This window comes from Xiphophorus couchianus, chromosome 1 (genome assembly GCF_001444195.1).
Source record: "Xiphophorus couchianus chromosome 1, X_couchianus-1.0, whole genome shotgun sequence".
NCBI classification, from domain to species: domain Eukaryota; kingdom Metazoa; phylum Chordata; class Actinopteri; order Cyprinodontiformes; family Poeciliidae; genus Xiphophorus; species Xiphophorus couchianus.
The window spans coordinates 24,333,978-24,361,322 of NC_040228.1; the positions used below are offsets into that span (position 1 = coordinate 24,333,978).

Consider the following 27,345-nt stretch of genomic DNA (forward strand, 5'->3'; position numbering starts at 1 on the left):
TCTTTACTGCTTGAAGAAGAGCAATCATCTTTTCCCCCCCTTTCAAGATATCTATGAAAAACACAAGCGGAGTCCGAATTTCCTAAATGCCATGAAACGAGTGACTGAACCTTGTTTGTTTGGGTCTTGATGCAAACCTTCATATTTCATTCACTTTCATGCAGCTCTGCTCGTTATCTCGCTCCGTCCTGCACAGACCGAACACACAGACTTTCCAGTGCTTGCTCTCTCTCTCGTCTGCAGACGAGTGGAGACGGAGGCAGGCTAGCGTGAGGAGGGGCGAGAGGCGAGCAAATGAGGTGTGGGTAAAAATTATAGGGGGGACTAGAAGAGATTGCAGCAGCCCAGCCCTGAATCAGGAGAAACGGAGGGTGTGGAGGGGGAAAGAGACAGAAAACGGGAGTTGTTAGGTGCAGGATCCTGAAGATTTGGGTTTAGTTGTGTTAGTGCTGCGTGCAGATCTGCATCCTCCATCGCTGCTGGGAAACAAGTGCCTTTTGTGCCTCCCCCCTGCTGCAGAGGGGGGAGTGCGTTTACCGGCGTCCCCGGAGGGAGAAGGCAAGACGTCTCCAATCAGCCCTTAGAGCTTCCTCTGATCTTGATGGGCATTTATCACTGACCTGAGACAGGCACTGCTCACCACTCCAACCACCTGGAATGTTCTCAGCGCTTTCACTTTGTTTATTTACTATAAAATCACACTTTGACGAGGATACGACAATCAGCCTGACCAGAAAAAAAGGGGAGGGATATCTGGACATGCTGGATTGTTTGTTCATGATGGACTGACTTTTCCACGTGAATTTTTTTTTCTTTTCCCCAGCGGAGGACTCTTTTTCTTAAATGTACGAAGGCAATATTTACCCTGTCATGTTGTGTTTGTCATCCTGAAGGAGAGGCAGAGCATCATCCTGACAGTCATGTAGGGCTGACACATGTAGATAGATTTGAAGCAGGAGAAAATGGAAAAGGGTGACAGTTGGAGCACACTTGCCTGCTGAGCGCGTCTGGCGCCTCGCTCTCCAGAGTTTGGGGTTGTTTTGGCCGAGTTGTCATGCTTCTAATTGGACAGAGATAGCTTTCGTCTCAGTGTGTGGCTGGTGAGAGGAGTCGGAGTTTGGGGGATTACAGGCTTTACGCAAAAAGGAAACAGGTGCTGTGGAGCCTTGACTGAGGATTAGTTTGTGCAACCCTGTCAATGGACCTTTTAGACACGACGATCCTCGCTCAAGGACTAAAGAAAAAGAAGGTTTAACCCAGACGATGAGACTCACAGGAAGGAGACAGGAGAGGAGCTTGCATTAAGATTGAGATCAGGTCCCTGCAAACTGTGAAAAGTGAGGTCTTCAGGGCAACTATCAATATTGAGGAACATGTTTGCAGAATTTCAAGGGGGAAAAAAACCCTTTCCTCAATATGCCAGCAAGTCGAACTGATCCATGGGCTGTTTTTTATTGATTTTCTCTCGACATCTAGAAGTCTTGTCTGATTACTGCTCAAGAGGTCACTAATCTAAACATAATCCATCACTAGTCTCACCCTGAAGCAGTTTGAGTACTGAGTGAGCCACGTCCGAGGACTAATGGAAGGGTACGATCAGAATATTGCTGAGATCCAGGGTAGGTGCAGTTAATATAAATGCCTTGTATTGTTTTGAATAAATAGTGGTGTGTGTTTGTAAGTAGAGCAGCTTGTAGCTCAAAGGATGGTGTGTCGCAGGTTACCTTATCTTCAGTGCACAGGAAAGGTTTGCAGCTTCTGGCTAATGGTGTCATGGGCACAACCTGACACAAAGCTTTCAATCCCACTCATGCCCTCAAGGAGTTTCAGTGCCGTTGCATTAAGAAATACCTCTAACCATATGCTGATCCTTAAGTAGATGACCAGAGCAAGACAGAGTGCTGACTCGGCTTTAAGCAAAGACACGTTATCTCAGCAAGCCTGGAGAGCAAAGCAGGAGGGTAGGACAATGTGGGACTGAGGAGTAAGAGGCATCCTCTGCAAGTTGTTAGATGGTCTCATTGTTTGAACGTGTAGCACTGTGAGAGTGGGGGAGTTCAGCCACAGCGGGCGTCTTCTGGGAGTAACTACTCGATGCTGCAGCTCTAGATCTCAATGACCCAGAGTAGCTGGCTACAGCAGGAGTTCTGCACTGTCGCGTTTGTCTGGGAGAAGCACTGACATGTCTGAGACTGGTGCCTGATTGATTAATGAAGCACAAACCTGCAGGACAGTTAGAGTGTGAAGAGAGATCTGCCAATAAGCACACAGATTTCCATGGAAAATATCTACAAATAAAATAATTTCCAACGTGTGAGCACAACAAAAGACAGCGGAACAGTGACGCAGCCAATTAAACAGTGCCCTTCCCTGCTGTGAATGAGTTGCGTGTCACTCTGAAGAGGACTGGTGTTACACACCACAACCCCCTGCGAATGAGGGTGGGATTTTCCCACTGCCACAGACAAAGAATACTGCCTTAAGAACCGAACTTCGGTTGGAGGACCAGCAGGGTCCGTTGTTCCCTGCCAGCCGTCGCCATGGGGTGCAACATGTGTGTGGTTCAAAAGCCTGAGGAGCAATACAGGGTGATGTTCCAGGTGAGCGCTCTCCTCCTCTGAGCTAACACTGACTGCCTTGCAAAAGTATTCACATCCCTTCAACTTTTTACATTTTGGGCCGCTACAACAGCGTGTCGAACTCATTTTCACTTTGGGCCAATTAAAGATCATGAATGTCCTCCATGGGTCAGTTGTGGCAGAATTTACTTACAAAACTACCCATTAGCAAACAGTCAAAACTATGAATAAAAAGTTGGCTCTGCATTTAATGAGTTAAATAATATTGTCATTGATGTAATTTGGCAGTTTACAGATAAAAACAGCTTTGACTTGATTGATAAAATGATATGCACACAACTTTTATTTTGAAGGATCTATTTATGTAGCTATCTAGAGTCTAGAGCAGTGTTTCCCAACCCCGGTCCTCAAGGCACACTGTCCTAAATGTTTTAGAGGTTTCCCTGCTTTAATATGCCTGATTCAACTGATTGCAGTTCAACAAACGCCTGTTAATCAGTCATCAATTGAAATAAGCTGGACTGAAGCAAGGAAATATCTAAAACATGCAGGGCAATGTATCTTGAGGACCAGGGTTGGGAAACACTGGTCTACAGGGCCACATAAAAACTTCTGATGGACTGGATTTAGTCCCCGGGCCCTGAGTTTGACAACAACTAATTTCAATGCATTTTCTTTTACTGCCATTTTGTGGCACAAAGAAGTTCACAATTCTAAAGTGAAAGAAAAATTTTAGCTTTCATTTTCTGAATTCTTTATTGCAAAATCTAATCTATTTTGTATTCTAACTCTCTGAATTAATCCTTTTTAAAACGACACACGTAGAGACTGAAAGTTTTACTCATTATTTTGTGGAAAACAGCTGAAGCTCAGCCAGAGGCTCACCACAGATACATTTAGGTCAGGACTTTGAATGGGCCATTCTTACTTACGAGTGTGTTTTGATGTAAATATTTCCAGTGTAGCTGAAATGTTTTGAATGTTCACAGTCAGCCATTTGACCCAGAAAACACTGACATAAACCAAACATTAACATTACAATATCAGCATAAACTCAAAAAAAGGCAACAGCAGCATCATTATTAACAATTTTTAAAAAAAGTCCTAGCAACACCATTAGTATCATGCTAACCACAGCATATAAGCGTCAAATAAACCACCTTCATACCTTGATAGCTGATTTTAAGCAAAGAACAAATGAAAGCAGCGGATGAAAAAGTAAATAAAAAAGAGCAGAGCAATATAGCAGCTAAAACTAATAAAACGTACCGAGGAACAGAAGCTGTAGCTTACCGGTCATTTGGAAAATCCTCCGCATTGTCAGAACTCTTAGGCTTCCCCTCAACTGCCGTCGCCATTAGCAACGTTATCTCCATGGCAACGAGAAACTGGTATCTTCTATGACAGGGGCGAAATTCCGGGCGCCCCAAAGACGTTAAATTCAGTAATTCTGAGTGACTAAATGTTTATTATCTTTACCTACCAACGCAATTGGTTATTTAACTTCAAGAAGAGCACTGAGTCTGCCGGTGGAAACTCACTGCTGATCATTTTTATTTTTTTCTTCCTTCTTCTACATCTGTGAGGGCGGCGCCCCAGCGCCCCCTATGGATCACCCTTCAGTGGTGTTTAGAGTCCTATTGTTAAGGGAACTTCCTCCCCGACCTCAACACGGTTCCTTCCAGAATTGCCCTGACTTTATCTCCATGCAATTTCTAAAATCTCCAGCTTTTGCTGTTAATGGAGAAGTAAAACATCCCCACAATGTGACGCTAGCACAGCCATGTTTCATGGTGTGCATGTTCACAGTGATGCTACATGTTAGCTTTCTTGACCAACATGGTGCGTTCCCGGATCATCACGCCGTCTGAAGGCAATTTTTTGTGTTATTTTTTTAAATATATATTAGCGTATCAGAATAAAGTAGGCTATGCTAGCAAGGCTTTTCGGTTTTCATTCATAAAAATCTTCATTTTCCTTCCACTGAACAGCTATTCACTGCTTTGTGTTGGTCTAACACATAAAATCAAGCTGAAACCTTGTTGCTGTGCTTGTAAGATGTGTAAAAGACAGGCGGTATGAATCATATGCAAGGCATTGTTATGGAGAGTCACACGTCACATGACGTGTTTTCCTCTTTAGCAGAACAAATCATTAATTTCAATAACCAACAGCTTTACAAGCTTTTTAAATCATTAACGCCATCTTGTCAGATATCTTCATGGACGGGAACAAAACAATACAAATGTAAGATCAAAACATCCTCATGCTATAATCTCTCATAACAAAATTAATCAAATTAAGATGGATTTTGGGTTGAAAATTAGGTAAAACCATTCTTTTGGCTTGATGTTCATCTCCTTTTATTGTTTTAAATGCAGATATAAGCTCATTATCCCATTATCCGTGCTACTAATTGCTGCATGAAGCAGTCATTCAGCGACAATGATAGTGATAATTAGAATAATGATGCTTCACTGTGATTACGATAGCATGAGAGCATCGTACGGTGCAAAAGTAGACAGAGCCTCGGAGCCAGAAGGATGGATGGGTTGTTAAACCGGGATAAAGTGAAGAGAGGCGTTGCCACGGTTACAGCCTCCCCAACAGACACCTCAGTCTGCCTTTGAGTAAGCTCATCTGGCTGTGCTTTGCCACACAAACGTTCCTGCTTGGCGACCCGGTGACACATCCCCCAACCCTAAATAGATCTTCATCTTAACAGAGCATGAGAAACGCTCAGCACTCACGGTTATGCAGAGCAACACTTTTAGTATCTGTGGAGCCCCAAAGCCTCAGCTGGGGTTCTGTTGCATGTTGGACTTGGCTGCATCTGGTGCCAGAGGCAATGCCAAAAGAGAAAGAGCGAGAAACAGAGGAAGAGTCCAAGGAAAGGCAGGCTAATGAGATAAAAAGGGAGCACAAACATGCAAATGATACTAGGAGAGAAAAAGGCCAAACTCATTTTTTAAGGTCCTTTTTAGTCTTACAGCTCGACCTTCAAAATAATTAATATGAATGCTTCGTATAGGAAGGGGGAATTAAAATACAAAAGCTCTGGGAGGGCCCACTAATCTTGTAGGTGAAGGCCGAGGAGAAAAATGGTGCAGGGAGGCTGATTATGAATCCAGAAGAGGTTCAACATCAGCAACCTTATCTAAGAAAGAAATAAGACAAACAATCCCTGAAAGAGTCATCTCTTGCAACAATCTGCCTCTTTAAACGTCTTTAATATCCAGAAACTAAAAATGTTATTCATCTTTTTTGTTTGTCTGTGTGCCATGTCACTAGCGATGGACGATATGGACTTAAAGTTTTATCACAACATTCTGCGTGAAACGATAAAAGTGACAATAAGAATGATTTATTACATCTTTTTCAGGTAATTGTATGACTGTGACTGTGTGTCACAACAATTACAGCCCCACAAATACAAATAATGCTCTTGAAAAACGTTCCCATTTGTAAATCTTTAGGACACCAGTCACATAAAGAAGTGTGATTTATGCCAATAATCAGAGATACTGCGCTTTTGTATTTATTGATGGTTTCATCAAACAGAGGACAAAAAAGTAAAACTATCAATCCTGATAGTATTATGTAAAATCAACATTCACAATAATTAATAAACACAAAATATTACCAAAATCTTTACTTAGCATTCAGCTTCTACGCACCACAAATCTGGAGCAAACTGCCGCAAAAAAGCAAAACAGCCGAAACGTTGAGTTGCTTTAAATCTAAACTAAAAACCCACTTGTTTAGAGTTTCTTTTGAAACAATTAATGAAACATTAACCAACATTTTGACGTGTAAAGACTTGTAGAAATGTAGTGTTTTAATTGTTTATTTTGGTGTTTTTATGATGTAAAGCACTTTGAACTGCCTTGCTGCTGAAATGTGCTACACAAATAAAATTAGATTTATTACCAAGTATTTTCTCCTGAATTCTAATCCAAATATCTTTGTTTACTTGAAATAAGACAAAACTAACTTAGACGTAACCTTTCAGAAAGATATATAAGCTTGTTTTAAGTCTGTAATTCTTTAATATTGATTTTAAAAATTCTAGCTTCATTCGCAGATTATTTCACTTTTGGGAAAAATGTCTTATTATGGAGTGAAGTAATCTCAGTAGAAATTGTTTTTTTTTGGAAACATTGATTTAAAACAGGTTCACGTATCTTGCTGAAAAGTTACTTGTAAGTTTGTTTACCTTATTTTAAATCTACAAATGTATTTGCACTGTAAGCTAAACAAAAAGCACTTGGCAAGATTTTATGTTTTTGCAGTAAAACGATACAATAAACACCCATCCCTATTAGCTAAAGTGTGCAGCAAAAACCCCCCACAAATCTTTGGAGACGAAAGGTCAAAATCAAACCTTTGGTTCATGCAACAGATTTCCCCGATCTGTCAAAATGAGATTAACTGTGCTGCTGCCGTTTAGGAGCGTTTTCAGCTCCGGCTGACACACACGGAGGCGTGGCGACGAGCAGAGTCCACAGCGACAGCCAGGAAGAGTGATGAAGCGTGGAGAGTTGTCATGTAGTGTGCAGAGCCACTGCAGAGATGTTGTTTGTGCAAGGTAAACAGATACTCTGGGATGGATTTCCACAGACAGCGGTCTGTTAGAGCTGAAGCAGCACTGCTGGCTGGAGGCAGAGGAGCGTGGGACAGCAGAACAAACGCAGATGGCATAATGAAGCAGCAAAAGAAAATACTAATGAAAACTGGGCGGCTCGCAGAAGCCTGAGCTGGCACATTTTTAACTTAAAAAAACAAAACTATTAAACAGACGAGGGATGATCGTGGACGGCATGCTGCTTTTTTAAATTTAGTTTGATTTCTTGCATGTAATAATCAGAAAACCAGAAAATCTGGCTGTGCAGCCGCCTGATTAATGCTGATATCATGCCAAATAAAAGTAGACGTAATTAAATCTTAGCTTCATGGTTCTTCACGCTATGTTCTTCAGTTTTACAGGATTCAAGTTTGGGGCTATTTTTCTTTACTCAAGTGTAAAATTTAAACTCAAATTATGGTTGTCTGTTTTCAGACAATAATTACAGAACTTCACAGCTTAAGGCAACGTTCTGCTGTTAATTCAGGCCGTTAAATTCAACTGTATCTAAATGCTTCTCTTGCTGAAGGAATAAAAGTCATGCATTATACATTCAGCCCTTTGCTGCATATTCGTTTCTCTTTGGTTCTCGGTACACACCCATCGGCGTGCATCCCATCGATACTGACTGTAGCCTCAGGTAGCAAAAAAGGAGAAGCTAATAAATTAGACACAGCAGCAGCAGCAGAACTGTACTGGAAACATAAAGCATATTGGTTTTTATGTTGTGTTTAGCACGCATTACCTGACCCACACAGACCCACCCAGACACGACAAACCGGCAGCCGCTCCCTTCTTCTTCTCTCTCTTTGCTCTGTGTGGAGCAGGAGGCAGTTTCCATGACAACGCGTGTCGTTAAACAAACCTAAGTGTGCCGTCGTTCAGCGTGGCACGCAGAAACCATCCGACGTTCGACCAGAGGTAAACACATCGGGACGAGTGACCTGCAGACAGATACGGGCTGGAGTCAGGGAAAACAAACGGAGACAGAGACAAGAAAACCCGGCTGGAAAAAAATATTAACGCTGCAAAAACACAAAGTCCTACCAAGTATTTTGATCCAGTTTCTAGTGCAAATACAGCTCTGGAAAAAATGAAGACTGCACTAAACCCGACCAAAAACCTCCTGGTTATTCCACCAAATATTGATCTCTGAACTCTTCCTGAGTTAAAACATTAGTATTGTTGTTTCTAAATGAATATGAACTTGTTTTATTTGCATTATTTGAGGTCTGAAAGCTCTGCATCTTTTTTGTTATTTTGACCATTTCTCATTTTCTGCAAAGAAATACAAAATATTTGCTTGGAATTTCAGAGACATGTTGTCAGTAGTTTATAGAATAAAAGAACAATGTTCATTTTACTCAAACATTTACCTATAAAGAGTAAAATCAGAGAAAATGATCATTTTAAGTGGTCTCTTAATTTTTTCCAGAGCGGTATCTCGGTACATTTTACAAGTAACTTTTCAGCAAGGTATAGGAGCTCGTTTTAAGTGAATAATTTATTAATACTGATAAAAAATGAACTATTTCTACTGAGATTATTTCACTCATAACAAGACATTTCTCCCATGTTACAAGTGAAATAATCAGCCAGTTGAACTCGTATTTTTTAAATCAATATTAAGGATTATTTACTTTAAACAAGCTCCTATATCTTGCTGAAAAGTTACCTGTAAGTCAGTTTTGTCTTCTTAAAAGTGTACTGAAATATTTGTACAAGCTGGTTATTAATTGCCAATATTAAAGGAAGCTAAACACACTAGCAACAACGATTATCTGCTCAAATGACAAGACTTAGAACTGAAACAACATGGCGGTGTGCTCACCGTCAAACTGGCAACAAATACATTCAGTTCCATTCAAACTGATTTGTCTCAAAGGGAAATTAAACATCATAACTCATATTGTCTAAGTATCTTCAAAGAATCATTGTGGATGACAATGAAGGGCTCCAGTAGCTGTCAGTCTTACAACAAATCTTGAATAAGCCTCTGACTAAATACTGTGGTTTTATGACAGTCCACTGGTTGTCATGACAACGGCTCAACTTCCTGGCAGCAGCAGCGTGTCATGGCTGACTCCATCAAACACTGCTAATCCACCACATTTGCTTTCTCTTCAAATTTCTGTCGACTGTTTGGTCAAAAAGCTGCTACACTGGAGTCATAATTGATCCTTATCTATTATGATCAATGGATGAGATTGATCATTTCTCTCTCTGCTCTTTGCTATTCCTGTCACGATAATCTGTCCCAGAATTTATTGCGATAAACGATAATATTATTATGAGACCATTTTCAACTAATGCTAATGGCATAATAATGCAAAAACACATTCTCAAATATGAATAAAATTTTAATTTTAACAAAAAAATGTTAACAAAAACAGAAACGACAAATAGAATGAATTATAAAGTCTCTGTAAACAAAGTAGTCACTTAAAAAGAGGTTAGTTTAGGCTAAAGCACCAAACTGCAGACTTTTATCATCCAGTTTTTGGTAGAAAGAGAGAAAAGAGAAAAATAAAAAAATCATGCAAATAGAAAATATTGAGCTCATTTTAATTTATCATGCGATTAATTGATTTATTGCTCCTATTTGATCCTGAAATATGAATATATCTCCTGTGATTGTTCACAGTCGTTACTGCCTTGATGTTTTATGACTCATTCACATATGATTTTAATTAATTTCTTATTTAATGGAAACACAGCATCCGCCATCAGCAGAATATTGACGAACATTTGTAAGGAAAACGCGGCTCCTGCTCTCTGTTTTTGGCGGTCCTTCCTCTTCTGCTGCTTGATGTCAAACAGCTGGAGCTGCAGATGGTCAGCCCAGTCCCCAGATTAATTGATTTTCTGAGGAGGTGACTGCAGCAGTCTTCAAAGCAGGGGAGATGAGAAAAATCAATTACTGAACAAGTGGAATCCAATGTGATCCTGGTGAGGATTTCTGCGCTTGTAGGAAAGCTGTTTGAAATGAACATGAAGCAAAACTCTGGAGAGGAAACGTTAGCATGTGACTTTTTTTTTTTATCCTAATGTGGCGTTGCCTGTTTTAATCTCAGCTCCTGTGATCGGTTTGCTCTTTAAAGGACAATTAGATAACAATAATTATGCAGCAGCCGTTTAATAATTTCCCAGGAGCTCCTGTTGGGAGTCTGTTTTCCTGCAAGTACTCTTCACCTCCTTGTTTTCTTTGTTTCTCCCCCTTTTCTTCTCCCCGTTTCCTGCTAAACATTTCATGCTTTGCTTTTTTCACACTTTGAACTCTTTGCATTTCTTTCATCTCTCCACATCAACCCCACCCAGAGCTGCGCCGCCGCTGCCGGTACCACATGCCACCCACCCCCCAACACGGCGAATCCTCGAGTACTTTTTATGAATTTTAATTCCAGTTTTTTAACACATTCAAGCGTTGGGTGTGGAGATCCGGGTGTTCATTATCTGGAAGGGAAAAAAAACATGTGTTGCTTATAAGTAGAAGATAGATGTGATGACCTACTAACTCAGATAATAGAGAACAACACATGGAAGCGGACTAGCTTGTAATGCAGAGCAACCATTATCCTCCATGAAGTCATCTTCAAAGCAATCTCAGCACCTCTCATTGATAATAAATGAGATCCCCCTTCGTTTTCTTCCATCAGTATTCATACCTGCCACTCATGACCACAGACCTGTCTACTAATGGCTTTGAGAGCAAACAGCGCTGAGGCTGAACATACCAGCCGACCACAACGCTTTTCCCCACATTTTCTTCTGTTATAGATTTATTCAAAGATATTTTGTGCATTTGTTTTATTCACAAAAGCCTGTAAAATCAGTTTTATACATTTTACATACAAGGCGTCCTATTTTCTACTGTTGGATGCAGGGCCGTCCCAAAGCAATGCAAGCTAAGCAGCTGTTTAGGGTCCCCCACGCCACCAGGGGGCCCCCAAGAGCACTAAACTACCATGACAGGATGGAAAAATACAGCTCTGGTAAAAAGAAGAGCCCACGGCACTGAACCCCATTGAAAACCTCGTAGTTATTCCACCAAATATTGATTTCTGAACTCTTCCTGAGTTCAAACATTAATATTGTTGCTTCTAAATGAATATGAACTTGTTTTATTTGCATTATTTGAGGTCTGAAAGCACTGCATCTTTATCATTGACCATTTCTCGTTTAATGCAAATAAAAACAAAATTTTTGACATGTCAGTAGTACGTAGAATAAAAGTCAGTAGTAGTTCATTTTACTCAAACATAGACCTATAAAGACTAAAATCAGAAAACTGATAATTTGGCAGTGGTCTCTTATTTTATTTTTATGGTTAAACAACTTTTGTGTTGTTTTTGTAAATAATAATGATCAATCTCTTCCTGTTGATGGCTGCTGCCATTGCTGGGGAAAATAAATTAAATTTAATGTTTCAAATAGTTAAAATAAAATGGCACACTTAAATACCACTTTAAATTTTAAAATCCAAATGATTTTTTTACTTTGTTTCTCCTGTAATGTTAAAATTAATAGTCATAATATCACTGGCATAATGTATGCTAATTACAAATGATACTAGGTGTGTTACAGATATAGAGTAGCTTAGGAATTATAAATCATCTGGTGTTGGTATGATTCTCCCCCCCCCAAAAGAAAAGCTGTTAGGGCCCCAGAAAGGCTCTGACCGGCCCTGGTTGGGTGGGTCACACGAGGTTTTAGGGCTAATCTATTCATCTTTCTCTGAAGCTCATGTTGTTTTGGTATAATAAGTAAGTAGCAGTCATTTTTAAACATTATTATACTCAAATAACAGTAGCAATGCTTCAACATATGTTTACATATTTTAAAAGTAAAAGAAATTACTCGAGTAAAAAAGACAAAAATGAAAAGTCTATTCAAGTGCTGTGTAACTGATCAAAACATCAATCATTTAATATTGAAAAATTTCATCATCAGACAGATCAAAATATATGGACATGTTGGTATTTTAAAGAACAAAATTAAAATAATTTATTTTTTAAAATTACTAAGTAACAACATAGACATTGTTCAAAACAAATTTCTTTTATTGTGTAAAAACTTAAACTTAAACTGCAAGTGTGTGTCTGAAGTGAATATTTGGTAAAAAAAAATAAATAAATTAAAAAAGATTGTGAGATTACAGTGAGTGGAGTACATAGAAATTTTAATCAAGTAATTTCATTTTATTTCCCTTTGGGATCAATAAAATATTTTTGAATTGAATTAACAGTAGCAATACTTCATATTAAAATTAATATAGCAAAAGTAAAAAAAGAAAGGGATAGTAAAAATATTTGTAAAAGTGCATTTGTTTCAAATAATGTACACATAAAAAGACAATAATCATGCATTTAAATACATTTAACTTCAATGTACAAATAAAAAGCAGTTAATACTTCATATTTTTGTATGTCCATGCACTATTTTATCTTATAAATTTACACAAACGTCTGAAAACGTGTTGCTGATTGTTTGGTGTATTAAAATAGGTTTGTATTGTGGAAAAGGTGAGGGGATGCAGATACTTTCTGTATAAAATCACGAATGCAAGGCAGAAATATTTGCACAATGCAGAACATACAGATAACAGAGTACTAATTCATTTCCTCACCAAACTGCCATGTTGGCTGCAAAGCATCTCATTTGCTGCGAAGAAGCTCATTAAGACAGACAGTAAGATTTATGGGGGAACATTAGCGCAAGGAAGGACAAACACACACAAGGAGACGGAGCGGCTGAAATAGATGGAGGCGGAGGAGGGCGAGGCGTCGGTTCCTCCGGGAGGGGACGGAGCCGACAGAACTGCTGAGGCAGCACGGCGAAAGAAACCCAGAGTCCAGAAAGGCAAGAGAGAGAGAGAGGGGTGTGGGGACAGAAAACAAGAGACGAAAGGAGAGAAATATAGAGAGACACATACAAAATAAAAAAGAAGTGGAAAATATCAAGGGAGCAGGAGCCGAATGTGGCAGGAAAGTTTTTTTGCTTGGCTGCACAGGGGAACATTGATTTGACATGCAATTACTGGAAAGGGGACATGAGATGAGAGAGAGGGAGCGGAGAGGAGAGGAGAGGATGAACGAGAGACGTGGAGTCGGTGATGTTCAAGGTCAGCAGCTGAATGTTCAGAGACGGGCTGAATCCCGACTCATTTTCGGTCAAAAATGTGGCTCAATATGTCAGTTTAAATCGTCAGTTCTGCCCGTTTCATCAGCTGCTTCAGGCTGATCTGAGCTAACGATGAAAACACTTTAAAATGGGACCTGTTGTATTACTTTATGGCGCCGAGTTAAATCCCAAAGCGTAGCCGGCAGTGACAGGAATACGACGGGTTATAACCATAAACCAGCAGAAACAAATCAAAAGGATTATCAAACTTCATTTTCTTACGAGGTGATGTCTGTAAAGTTACACTGCAAAAAATTAACAACAGGTTTATTTAGCCTGTTATATAGAAAAACATTTTTAAATCACCTTTTTAAAATCATACTTTATAGAACATTTCAGAAATTAATCTAAAAAAATTCCGTTTTTTGGCAGAAGTTTATCTTTATTTATTTTTACTTTATTTTCTGTCTACAATGGTCCTAATATGTTGTCATATTCACATGCTTCCTTTATTGTAGAAATGTTGGGTCTTTTTAACCTTGGTTATCTCCTTTACTACCAGTTATAGAAATCTTTTCACTAAAGCTACATTTTTATTGCTTTTTTTCTGTTTCTCTTTGCAGAGGGGTCATGTAGGCAACATGCTGTGCTCTTTTGACGCTGATGGTCGATTAAAGGTCTCTTTCATTTACTTTCTGAACTACTGCTTGATGTTTTTTGCTTGCAGTTCCTTTCAGAAAACTGGCACTTGGCTAAAGCATATTCATCTTCTTTTGCGTACTAACAAGGTTACAGTTTGTTTTATTGTAGGCACAGTGGCAGGTTTTCATGTGAGCCATTTAAAAGGAGTAGCATTACAAGAAGAAAATCCTATGTTACAAGAAAATTATTGAAATACTTTATTTATTTATTCTACTGTAACTTTTTCTCATTTTCATAGCGTGGCCCTAATAACAACAGTGTAATTTCAGAAGTTTTCTTGAAAAAACAAGCGTGAAAAGTTAAAGATATGCTAGGAAAAAAATCTGGGAAATTTCTGAGTTTGAAAAGTAAAAACTTTGCAAGAAAAAAAACATTCTAGAAAATAAGTTGGAAATTTCTGATGAAATTTGCATGAAAAAAAAGATTAATCTCAGAAATTTTATAGAAAAACTTGGAAATAAAACAATTTCTGAGATAAATTTCAAAATTTTCAACTTTTGAAATTTGTTTTTTGCAAGAAAAAACTTCTTTTCTTTTTCTTCTTAACTTTTGAAACTCGGTTTCAAAAGTTAAGAATTTAGAAATTTTCTTGTTTTCTCTACAAATTTTCTGAGACTTTGTGACAGTTCTCTTCTTTTTTTTTCTTTAATGGCCCTGATATCTGTATCTAATACTCCATAATACTATTTATATTCACTGAGTGAATGAAAGAAAAATTAAAACCTCCAGCGGCGTCGGGCCGCCCTCACAGCTCAGCGCCGCTCCGGCCTCCTGGCGACCAGCGGGAGCTCCAACGGTCAAATGCGAAGGCTGTAAACGGCAAAAATGGGGTCAATCAGAACTTCAATCCAAAATGGCCGAATTCCTGTTTGACTTGCAATATGACATTAATTGTATTTTCTATGCGTCTTAGGGAGCTCTACAAGTGTAACAAATGTCATGTCTCTACGATGAAGTAAGGTCAATGCGGAGGGTTTTTGGAAAGTTACTAGGTGGCGGCGTTGAGTCGTTTCTTTTGCAACTTTTGAGTATTTGAATACGATAAAGCTCCCAAAAAGCCCATTCCTTAGAGGGGCAGAATCGTAATAAGAAGAAACGATACGATTACAATAGGCCTTCACAGCACTTCGCTGCTCAGGCCTAAATAGGAGGATATGAAATGACAAGATGAAATGGTTGTCGTTTTTCAAACCGATCTGTATTTATGCTAATTTTCTGCTGCAGGTGAATGCGAAGGAGCTTTCTCGCCTGTCTGGAGATCCCACCCTGGACATACGAGATCCCCGGCTGTCCAGCATCCTGAAGCGGGGCGCTCGGAGACGCGCGGCCCCGACTGCGGCCGCCGGGGGCCCCGTGGCGGTGACCATGGGCATGGCCGACTGCGTGGACAGCTGCACCCAGACGGACATCAGCTTCCAGCATATGTTGACTCTGGGCCGGAGCAGAGAGCATCCCTGTGGAGCGCCGCCCCCTCCTGACCCAACGCCCTCCCCGCCGCTGCCCCCACTGCCGGAGCCATATCTGTTCAACGAACTGTGAGTGGGAATTGCTCGATACAGGGTGTCCAAATGTTTGGTCACATGGGCCAAAACTGTGGAGTCAAAAGTATGACGGCGTAGTGGAGCCATTTTAGATAGAAAAAGAAAAGTTAATTTCCAAAAACTCAGAAATTTTTAGATTAATCTTATAAAATGTCTAGAAAAAATCAAGAAAATTTCTGACCTCCGAAAGTTGAAAATTGGCACAAAAAAAAGATTAATTTCAGAAATTTTCTAAAAATATATATATAAGAGAAAGTTTGACTTTTCAGAAATTCTTAAGATTTTACTAGAAAATTTCTGAGATTAGGTTTTTCTAGCACATTTTTTACTTTAAGCTCAGAAATGTTCTTGTTTTTTCTAGAATATATATAAGATTATAAGATTAACAGTCCTAGTATGTCATCATACAAATGTACTGAAAAAAAATTATCTAGGAAGGATTTTACACATTTGCTGTAATAATAAAATGCATTTACTTTTTAAATTATTTTAGGCTCCGTCAAACAAATTTATTCTCAGTTATAAGAACAGGATTTGGGGCATCTTCTTTCAAAACACTTGCTATATTTATCTAAGTTTAATAAATTGAATAAATCTTGATTTGGGTGAAGCAAAGTTGTCTTTTCAATAAAACAATAGATAACAAGGTTCTACTTATTATGGAAGTTTGTTTGTAAACATGTTGTGTTGTACTTAACTTTTTTCATTGTAAGAAATTATATTGGTAATAATTTTACCCTTATTCAAAACAAGAGTTTAAAAAACAAATTTGTATCATTGTTGAGCTGCAGCTAGAGCCACAATAAAAATCTAAGGGACACAAATGGCCTTTTAGACACTCCTGTTTACTAGGTCTCTAATTGTATTGTCTACAACAACTCTTTGACAAATTTTGAATTAATATAAGTTACAACAATGTTTAAGTTACCTTTGAGATCAATAAATTAGTTTTGAATTTGAAAAATATTCAACTGAATATTGTTATTTTGGTCCATTTTAATACACATTTGAGGCCAGAAGCTGCTCCAATTGAAAGGTATTTTCCTGAATGTTTTCGTCCTCAGCTTCTCGGAGCCTGTGTACTACGACCCCACCGACTACTTCGACATCAGTCAGCACGAAGTGGACAGAAACGACGAGCTGGAATACGAGGTCAGGGATTTTTAAATCCAGAGTTAGCTAGTTACTAGCTACATTTACTTTGATAACTTTTTGGAAAAAAATTCCCTTTAGGAATATTTTTACTATGTTGCACTTTTTAACTTTTACTTGAATAATTTTATTATTATTATAATTATTATTACTTAGTCGAGTAAAATTCCTGGATATTCAACCCACTGTGAGTAACTTCACTGAATGAAGCAAAAAACTCAACAGAATCAACTGACTCACTCACTCTTTGGTTACCTAGCAACTCACTCTCTGGTAACCTAGCAACAAGTAACTGACGCAGTAGCAGTTTAAGATTTCACCACGGTGCCTCCTGAGTACTTAAAAATTACAAAATAACAGTATTTCAGATATTTAAAAACAGAAAAAAACAAATCAATAATTCAACTGATATGAAAGGCTTATAGCTTAATAAGTTTTTTATTTGTGTTGTTGAGTCCTAAGTAGGAATATGTTTAAGTAGTGCTGTTCTTCCTTGAGTACGTATTAACCATGACCTCTGACCTCCTCTTTACCTGCTCTAGGAGGTGGAGCTGTACAAATCCCGTCAGCAGGATAAACTGGGTCTGACGGTGTGCTACAGAACCGATGATGAGGAGGACCTTGGGATCTACGTGGGAGAGGTGAAGTCAAGAAAAGTTATATTAGTTAAATATTTTCGATGATTTTGTGGTTTTTAACACCTTGTTATTTTATAAGGTGAACCCAAACAGCATCGCTGCGATGGATGGACGGATCCGTAAAGGAGACAGAATACTACAGGTGTAAACCTTTGAATTTTTTTCATATTACATCTACCAACTTCAATGTGTTTTATTGGGGTCTTAGATGGTAGACCATCTCAAATTAAACCATACTTTTTTACAAATAAAAATCTCTGGTCTGCACTTTCAGAATTAGTTCATTTTTTAGCTTAATTATTTTAATTTTAATGTTAATGTATTTTTTTCTAGGCTATTAAACTCTCAGTAAAATAAATCGCAAGTTATTATAATGTGAGAATATTTAAAGTGGTTAAGTTAGGGCTGGGCAATAAATAAATAAATAATAATATATTAATATCAATAGATAATACATCTGATGGAATAGTCACTGAACTCCGATCCATAACTGCACAGCATTCTGGGAGATGTAGGCAGAGGAAATATTTTAGATTCTCAACCTCTCACGGCCAGCTAAGAAAGGTTGGTGGAATCAACTAACCTCACTCACTCTTTGGTTACCTAGCAACTCAGTCATTCTATGGTTACCTAGCAACAACCTGTCGAGTAACTGGTGCAGCAGCAGTTTAAGTTCCGCCATTTTGCTTAAAAATAAAAACCAACATTGTGGAGTGAAAACTGTGGATAAAACAGGAAAGATCATGTCACCATTTCAGATATTTAAAACAAACACAAAAAAGTTTTTAAATCAATAATTATCTATATGAAACGCTTATATTGTATATTGTCCAGTCATAGGTTAAATGTGTGATTCCTTGTTAGGCTCTGTAGCTTAGAGTATCTTTTATGAATTCCTCCTAAATATTAATCCATGTCCAGTTTAACTGAATCCATCTTTGGCTTCTGCTGCCTTACATTATCTGGAATAAGCTCATAAAGTCATCCTCCTCTTTTCCTCTCAGATAAACGGAGTGGACATCCAGAACAGAGAGGAGGCGGTAGCTATTCTCACCAGAGAGGACAGCACTAATGTCTCCCTGCTCCTTGCAAGGCCTGAGATAGAGGTGAGGAAATTGAATATGCAGTCTTTGGGGAAGAGAGCTGCAAGACTCGATTCTGAATGTTGAACTGGAAAGACGTTTTTCTCAGTTCCTCTTACAGTTCATGTAACAAGATTAGGGCTTAAACAGTTCATCTGATTAATCGTGATGAACCAATTATTGAAATAATCATCAGTTAATTTAATAATCAATTAACTGTTAATGGAGTATATAAACGTAAAAGTAGACATTCTGCATAATTAAGTAAAGATTGTACAAAAAATATACACATTTTGCATTTAAAATTAAAAAACGTATCGATTGTAATAGTTTTAGCTTCAACTGGTTTAAAGTCTGTAAAAAAAAACTAATCTCTTAAACACCTTTTACGATCTAATTATTATTCAGTTTATCCATAATAAGTCAACAGATTAGCACTACATTTGATTGATTAATTTTCACATATTGATGTTCAAAGTACTGTTTTTTTAGCTTGGCAACAAATAACGATGACGCCGATATTAAAGAAATGCAAATACATTATTGTATTTTAGGGAAAAATAATAATTTCTTATTTAAATTAGAAATTTAAATGCTTGTTTATTTCCACGTTTTAATGTATTTCTAATATTGTTTAAAAACGTTTAAGTGGTTAAATGAAAAATCAGCAGTATGTGCCATTTTTTAATCCAATTAATCATCAGAACAATCGAGAGATTAATGGATTACAAAGATTAATTGTAGCCCTAAGCCAGATATTAAATTACATTTTAGAAGACAACATCCAATTGAAAGAGGAAAAAGAAACATAATTCTTTGTCTTTGAGTTGTCTCTTTTGCAAATATGTACACAAAAATGTTAAAAACAAAGATGGTATACAGAAACAAGGACAAATAGTGTAGTGGAACTCACAAGGTCACTTTTAACAGATTATGAGATCCTACATAAGCAATACTCCTCCGCCAAGCTTTTTCTGCTGAATATAATTACAGAGACATGCAGTGTTTACGTGAGCACAGAAACATTTGTATTCGCTCTGTGCTGCAGGGCAGATTTAAAAGTCACTCATTAAAAACAGAGCAGGTCAAACACAGAGCACAAATAAACTCTGCTCTCTTCCAATACCAGTTTGAATATATAAAGACGAGTAAATACCCGCGAAGGTCTTATAAGATCTGTATTGGCGGGGCATTGTCCCACATTAAGATTCAAGCCGGGGAGAGCGGTAGGGAAGGACGAATAATCATCAGAGGGAAACACAGAAGAAGAGATTAGAGCTTGATCTGATGGTGAGGAAGATGAAGAAACGAGGGGTTTTGTTAAAGAAGAGGATCAATACAACACGTCTAGCAGTCTGCATGCAGTTCACATTTATTTATTTTTTTTCTATTTGTTTTTTATCACCCCGCAAGGGGTCTTTTTGTGGGCTCTAGTGTCCCTTTTTCAAAGTAGGCTGACAGGAAAGGGGGAAAGAGAGAGGGGAGTCGAACCCGCGACAGCCGCGTCGAGGCCACGTTGCCTCTGAATGTGGGTCGCGCTAACCCCTCCGCCACCACGGCACGCCCGCAGTTCACCTTTAAATCAAACGAATTAGACAGAATCTGCAGAGAGGAGGAAGAGGAGGAAGGGAGGAAGGTGTTTAAAGTACTTTCAATTTATTACATCAGCTTCTGAATTAAACTGCAACCTTAAAAAGAAGAAACTGCATAAAGTAAAAATATTATTTTGTCTCATTCTAACATTGAATAATAAAAAGTCTTCAATAAGCCCTTTTTTTAAATCTATACCATAATTAATCGCTTTATCTTTCAAATCATTCAATAGAAACTGAACTGGTTAAAGTTTCTCAGACCTTTGGCGCCGCCTGGTGTCAGAAAGGACAGCTACTCTCATTTAACCGATAAGAGAATTGCAGACTGAATTGAAGAGTTACAATCACAGCTGTTGTTTTTTTTGTCCCCTGATTCCAGGCCGAGTCATTTCCCAGAATGGGAATTTGTCAATAGAAGTTCAATACTTTAATAAAACCAACACAATCTAAATCTGGGGTTTGACGACGAGCATAGATTTCACTTTTATTCCACAAATAAATCTAACCAGACATGTCTATCTGAAGTCAGCTAACGTTAGCATGTTTCTCCCTGTTCTTCTCCTGCTTCAAAAGTTTAGCACTTTGCTTTGAACCCTAAGGATAATGATTGGGATGTTACTGAAGTTCTTGTGTATGTGAATTCAAATTAGTGAGAACTTTAAGCAGAAGACTGTATGTCTTTATACATTAGAGTTAATCCCGTGAACAATGGTTGCAGGACGTTTTGAATGACACTGATGGTCCACCAGTAGAGTCTCTAGATGTTAGTACAAGTAAGATATGAGTCAAATTCTATATTGGGTTGCCAGTTGAAATCTCTTTTAAGTTATATTTGATAAAAACAGCATTTTATAGCAACTGAAGATAATAGTGACTTGATTGGAGAACATATAAGACAATACTATCCCTTTCACTGCAAGTATTAGGAAAATGTTTTCATTTTAAATTGAGTAGATGCGTTCCTAATCTATTATTTCTTCTATGTCTTCCTTTCTCAACACTGAACCTCTCCTCTGTAATGCAAAAAATTTAAATTCATTAACTGGCTAGAATGAAAACCAGCTGGACCCAGACGAGCTGGAACTGGAGCCTCTGGACAACGACGTTCATTTGAGCAGCAGTACCATTTTGAGGAGCAGCCCTTCCGTCCAAGGTGCAGGACAAGTCAGCGCTGCGATTGGAGGTGTCCTCTCCAGTCACAATCACGCTCACTTGCTGAGCAGAGATTCTCCTGACTTGCTCCTAACTGTCCTGAGTAACAGCCAAGAGTTGGACAGCGGGGTTGGCCGGACAGATGAAAGCACACGCTATGAGGAGTCGTCAGAACACGACCTACTAGGGGATGACCACACCAGTGCCTCCAACACAAACACAACCAACACACCTGGAAGCATGCGAAAGTTCTTGTCGGGCAGAGGGGACACTCCACCATTACTGCACTCCCAAGACCTTCAGTTCAGCACTGACTCTCTGCTAGGACTGGACTGCTTCAATGGAGGAGGAGGCCTGGAGCTGGTGGAACGTTTAGAGAGGAGCTACATGGCAGATTCAATGCGGATGATGATGCCTGGGCTAACCGAAGAAGAGTGCGAGCGATACAAAGAGCTGCTGGAGATCAAGTGCTTCTACGAGAAGAACAGCAATGTTCCGGGGATGGAACAAGAGGAAGGGGATGTGCCACTGGACGAGAATAGGAATGAGAGTTTGACGCAGCACGAGATGGCCCTAATAGAAGAAGAGCTGCGCCATCTGGAGTTTAAGTGTCGCAATATCTTGAGAGCGCAGAAGATGCAGCAGCTGAGGGAGCGTTGTATGAAGGTTTGGCCTCATGAGGATAAAAATGGAGCAAGTGCAGGCACTGGGTTAGGAGCTGGGCGCTTGGAGACAAATGGTTCTTTGGTGAGTGAGGAGTCTTGTCACCAGGCTCTATCAGACATCAACGAGCTTCCTGAGAGAGAGCGCTCTGATAAAGACAGCACTAGTGCCTACAACACTGGGGGAGAAAGTTGCAGGAGCACGCCTCTGGTCAGTGAACAGTACCCATCTCTGTCCTCTCAGAGTCTGGAGGGAGGACAGTCTCCTCTTCCACCGTCCACCAGACAAAAAGAGAGATGGGATGGGATCCAAGCAAACTTAAACCAACCATACTCTCCGCAAACTCACCGGAGAGGAAGTGAGGCAAAGACATCCAGCCCGGGGGTAAAGGTTAGGTCATTGTCCCGGGATGTAGGAAGTAGGAGGGGCTCGGATGGGGGAATGAGACGCAACCCTAGAACCAATTGGACAGCTGAGAGAGCCGGCGGACGCAGCGCAGAAAACAGCCCATATCTGTCCCGCCGTCAGACGGACGTAAAGCCCCCTCAACGCTACCTGAGCTGCATGCAGCTGAGGACACCCTCGGCCTCCGAGCACCTGGGTGGACTCAGGAATCCCCCCAAAGAGGGCACTATAGAGTTAGGAGACGATGCGAGTCCAATGAGTTTGGGCAGCACATGTAAAGATGTTCCCCAGATTCCAGATGGCATTCCCTCAGCGTTGTCCCCTCCTCTGCTGCCCGCTTCCCCCAGAATGGAGTGGAAGGTGAAGATCCGCAGCGACGGCTCACGCTATGTGGCCAAACGACCCGTGAGGGATCGCCTCCTGAAGGCTCGTGCCATAAAGATCAGAGAGGAAAGAAGCGGAATGACGACGGACGATGACGCCGTGAGCGAAATGAAGATGGGTCGCTACTGGAGCAAAGAGGAGCGAAAGCAGCAGCTGCTGAAAGCCCGAGAGCAGCGGCGGCGCAGGGAGTTCATGATGCAGAGCCGTCTCGACTGCCTCAGGGAGCGTGATAGGGAGCAGGGCGGCAGCGCGGCAGGTCAACAGGGGGCGCCACAGCAGCAGGAACCTGCATCCATACTGGAACTCTGCCACCGGAGGAGCATGAAGAAGCGCAGTCGGAGAATCCTGGACAACTGGATCACTATACAAGAGCTGCTGGCGCATGGGAGCAGGTCTGCAGACGGGAAGAAAGTCTACAACCCCCTGCTGTCTGTTACCACAGTTTGAGCCGTTGTACACATGTAGCCGGGTCTTTATAAAAACAAATATCTCCGCCACATAATTTTAAAAAAATACCGCACACACAGGATTGGTTTAAGAAAAATGTTCATCTGCATGAACTCACTAAATTACTCCACTGTGCGTTGTAGTAAACATGCCAAACCCATAGGGGGCAGTGTACTGCATAGCTAAAACCTATATCAGCCAATCACAATACTTCTCAAAAAGCACGACTTCCTCTTAGGAATTAAATATGATGCCAGAAGGTTCATTTATGTGGACAGAGAGACTACTTTTAAATACTGTGTTAGAAAATAAAGTTTATAAAATACAAGATGATGTCGTTTGGGATTTGCGTCAAAGCAACAAACGGCAATGAATGGCATGATTGGATAGTTGTAAGGCAGCTGATCTTTGGTCTCTGATAGTCATTTTTCTACGACAGAGTATTACAGCCATACTGAGAAAAAGCAAAAAAAGAAGAAAATCACGAGAAAAAGGGATAACATTATGACATTAAACTTGTACAAGAATGAAGTCATAATGTTACGAGACAAGTCATAAAGTCGTAATATTCTAACTTTATTCTCATAATATGACTTTATTCTTGTACTTATTCTCGTAATTTTATGATTTTATTGTTGTAATGTTTTGGGGTTTTTTTCTTAGTGTTGCCCTAATTCTCTGTCGAATTTCTCCTCCATTGATGGCCAAACAATGGTCACATGTAACATTAGCACAACATTATTTATCACGGATTGTAATGCATGTACCTCTAAATCTCCGGTTTCCAATTCTCAAATCTCCACTTTGTTCAAAATTTTTATTAATAATAGTTTTTGATGATATCACACAGAGTTTATGTGGAAATTGAAAGGCCAAATCGCATAAAAATCTATTCAATTTCCCAGACATCCGGCTACGTGTGGACTAGGTTTGTTACTAGATGGGCAATGAAAAGAGAGTGTTAGAAAGAGATAACATAATTTGGCACACAACAGGCCCAAGTAATAAAAACAAAACTTCTTCCAAAAGCGCAAGAAAAAAAAAAAATATATATATATACACTGTGAACATAAAGATCAATTTTAAGTATCCTGTAGCAATTCCAGTGCTAGAGACAAAGGGAAAAAAGCACAGATAGTGTTCAATAATCAAAAACAATGCTACATACCACGATCACACCAGCTGCTCCTCAGAAGCTCGCCAATAAAAACAGCAATGTTTACAGGTCTTGAACACCTTTTTATAATTAATGGAAAATGGGGCCAAGAACAATGCAGCTGTGAAAGAAAACATTGAAGAAAAATCACTCATGTGCCATAAAAACTGGACAACTGGTGTCCAAGTAAGACTTTGCAAGTAAGACAACTTTTTCTGCTTGGCTGCATCTTTTGTAATATTTTTTGCATTGTTCGTGTACAACTTTCACCAGTTTGTTTTGTTTGTTTGTTTTTTAACACGTTATCTAAGCACAGACATGTCTTGGACATGAGCAGCTGAGCCGTGCCTTTCTTTCAGGCAGAACTGACTGTAAAGCACAAAAGAAAAAAGGCTGGACCAGTTCAATTTTTCATTAAAATCAATGTAAAATGCCTCCACAAGAAAAAACAAGAAAAGAAAAAGATTTAGGTCATAAATATTGTTGACCTTTTAATAAGCACAGACAAGATGTTGATATCATCACCCGAAAAATAGATTAGGCAATTTAGATTAACATTATCCAAAGAACTGGGTATTTTTGCTCTGTTGTAGCTCTTCTTGTCATTTCAACTGATTCATAAGCTAAGGAACAGTGTTTTGCACAAGTATTCATACATCCCGATTTTTTCCACATATTCTCACAATAAAAACAGAAACTCTGCAGCTGAAATTAGCATCTGCGATCTTGCCACAAGCTATCAATTGGATTTACAGTTGACTGGGTCAAAGGTCAACTGTTACATTTCTAAAAAAAGGTTTGTTTTATGCTTCAATTTTTTCAAGCCAACCAAAAATGTAAATTTTGGTCTCACCTATGACATACTTTTGATTTTTGAATGATGAATTGTGGTCTGTGAAACTCCCTTTCATAATCCAAAACAACTTTAAACTTCTCGACAACTTTATCCCTGACCTGCCTGCTCCATTTCTTGGTCTTCACGATGCTGTTTGTTCACTTTCAAAGAGATGCTGGATTTACACTTACAGATATACAGTATATATATCGCTAGCTAATTAGGTAGCCTGGTAAAAAAATAAATTAAATTAAATTAAAAACAGTCCATTGTTCTACACTATTTTACTATTTGATTCAAAGTTCGTACATAATCTGGACCCTCGACTATTGAGAAACGATTGCTTCGTAGTTCAAGTTTTAAATTTTACCCAATTGCTAATGGTTACTTTCCCCGTGACGTATGTAATGCGCCAGTTCGACGTTCCGTAGCTTACCGGAAATTGCCTGAGCTGTAAACAACCACCCTTTGCTGCAAAGAGAGACGTGCCGGACCGAACAAAGATGGCCGTTACTGTTAACTCAGTAATATTGGGAACCGTGGCCAACGCGGACTGAACGGCTTCGCTCACTTCCTCCGCTACCGTTGCTAAAACTACAGGCTGAATTATAAACAAGCGCAAAAAAAAAAAAAAAAAAAAAAAAAATCTACGTCATCGTTTACAATTTCTTCTTCTGTTCGCTGATTGGCCCGTTTGAAATTCTACCAGATAAATCCACTTTCATGAGAGAAATGCCAGAGGGAGAGGTAGCTTTCGCATTACACAAGTTTAACACAAATACACTCTGCTTTTTTATATTATTGTTTGCTATTAGGAGACCTTCCTGTTTAAAATTGTCAACTAATTTGAGTCTGAAACCACATAAAACACACCGATATAAATGCTATAAAAGGCATGAATACTTTTGCAAGGCACTGCAAGTTCCCGCCCTGAAGATGATGCAGTTCTCTACTCCCGCAGACCAGTTAGGGTATTGTACTGTTTATGACTGTGACCAGGGCTATTCATGGATTCTTCAAGCTATAACTCGCCTAATATCTGCTGCACCTGCTGTTTTCTGAAACTTGCTCCTCCTATATGGAGTATCTTCTCTATTATACCCGCACAAATGCTGCTTCTTTCCACTAAACTCGTGCATGTTTGATACAGAGAGGATTCCCCACCCATGCGCTTCAATATTGAAGGCTTTTACTCTTAATTGTGTACGTCTTTCTATGACTTTGCTGAAGTCCTAGCATAGAGAAAAGAAAAACACGTAATTGTTAAGTGTTGTGATGTGTCTGCAGTTTGAAAGCTTTTATAAATAAATGCTGTGAACATTAAGACTATGTCCGTTCATTTCTCCTGCAGATTGTAGGGCTGGGTGATAAATCGATTTTAATTGAATCTTTGGAAAACCGGGATTTGTTTTCACTAATGCGATTCTTGGGTTTCCCTAGTTCAGTGATGTCAGGGCAACCAGGGCCGCCATCTTGCTTAACAAGCCTGTTTTACAGCTTCTGGTTATTTCGACTTTGAATTCAGGTCAACTCTACAATGGGATATTGGGGCCAATCTAATTTTTTTGTTTGTTGTTTAAGTACAGGAATAAAGTTATATTATAATAATTCAGTTGTAATTTTGAGAAAATTGAGTGCAGATGAAAAATAAAAAAAATGCAGAGATATGTTGAGCATCTTAAGTCATATTTTGGTGTAACTGTTACAGATTCTCAAACTGAGGTGGTCATGTCAGATTTTGGTAACTAGTTTTGTTTCTCTAATCAACTCTTAATTTTTAAGACATTTTATCTTTATTCTGCTAATATAGCCATATTCTTGTAATTAAACAATAATTCTTGTAGCCTTGCCCTAATACTTTTACAATTCAGAAGGGATGATTGAAATGAGATCCTCTTTTGAAAATATTTCCTGTCAGTCATTTGTTTTTTAGAAAAGAAAGCAAGAAAACAAAACGATTAAAAACAGAAATCTACAAAGGACCACTGTAGAGAGAAAAAAATATTTTGCAGCAAAAAAAACATTAACATCGTTTTCTGGAAAATACAAGAGAATTTTTGATCTCCAAAAGTTTAAAAGTTGCTAGAAAAAAAAAAATCAAAATTAATCTCAGAAAATTGCTTTATTCCTAGAAAATGTCTAAGTTTGAAAAGTCGAAATGTTTGACTTGAAACTCAGAAATGTTCTTGTTTTTTTCTAGACAATTTATAAGTTATTTTTGGTGAAAATTTACTCTTGATTTTCTTTTCCAATTTAAAGTGCCTCTAATACTG

The 27,345-nt window shown here is 38.9% G+C and overlaps 1 protein-coding gene across 3 annotated transcripts; it reads left to right on the forward strand.

Moving 5' to 3' along the window:
• The first annotated feature begins 227 nt into the window (after window positions 1–227).
• Window positions 228–26,396, forward strand: LOC114143767 (PDZ domain-containing protein 4). Of its 3 annotated transcripts, none has more exons than XM_028016080.1 (8): window positions 228–2,600; window positions 13,947–14,000; window positions 15,250–15,560; window positions 16,631–16,718; window positions 17,261–17,359; window positions 17,436–17,498; window positions 18,361–18,462; window positions 21,081–26,396. In XM_028016080.1, exons 1-8 carry the CDS (start codon window positions 2,541–2,543, stop codon window positions 23,079–23,081), a joined length of 2,778 nt encoding a protein of 925 aa, XP_027871881.1. In that variant the 5' UTR covers window positions 228–2,540; the 3' UTR covers window positions 23,082–26,396. The 3 variants fall into 3 exon arrangements, with proteins under 3 accessions (XP_027871881.1, XP_027871898.1, XP_027871889.1); XM_028016088.1 differs by lacking the exon at window positions 228–2,600 and adding an exon at window positions 13,108–13,324; XM_028016097.1 differs by lacking the exon at window positions 13,947–14,000 and having other exon boundaries at window positions 230–2,600.
• Window positions 26,397–27,345: the final 949 nt, after the last annotated feature.

Coding starts and splice junctions, on each gene's coding strand:
- LOC114143767 (XM_028016080.1), top strand. CDS start 2,541: ATGGGGTGCAACATGTGTGTGGTTCAAAAGCCTGAGGAGCAATACAGG. Junction 15,561..16,630: donor CCATATCTGTTCAACGAACT/GTGAGTGGGAAT, acceptor TTTCGTCCTCAG/CTTCTCGGAGCCTGTGTACT. Junction 17,499..18,360: donor AAGGAGACAGAATACTACAG/GTGTAAACCTTT, acceptor TTTTCCTCTCAG/ATAAACGGAGTGGACATCCA.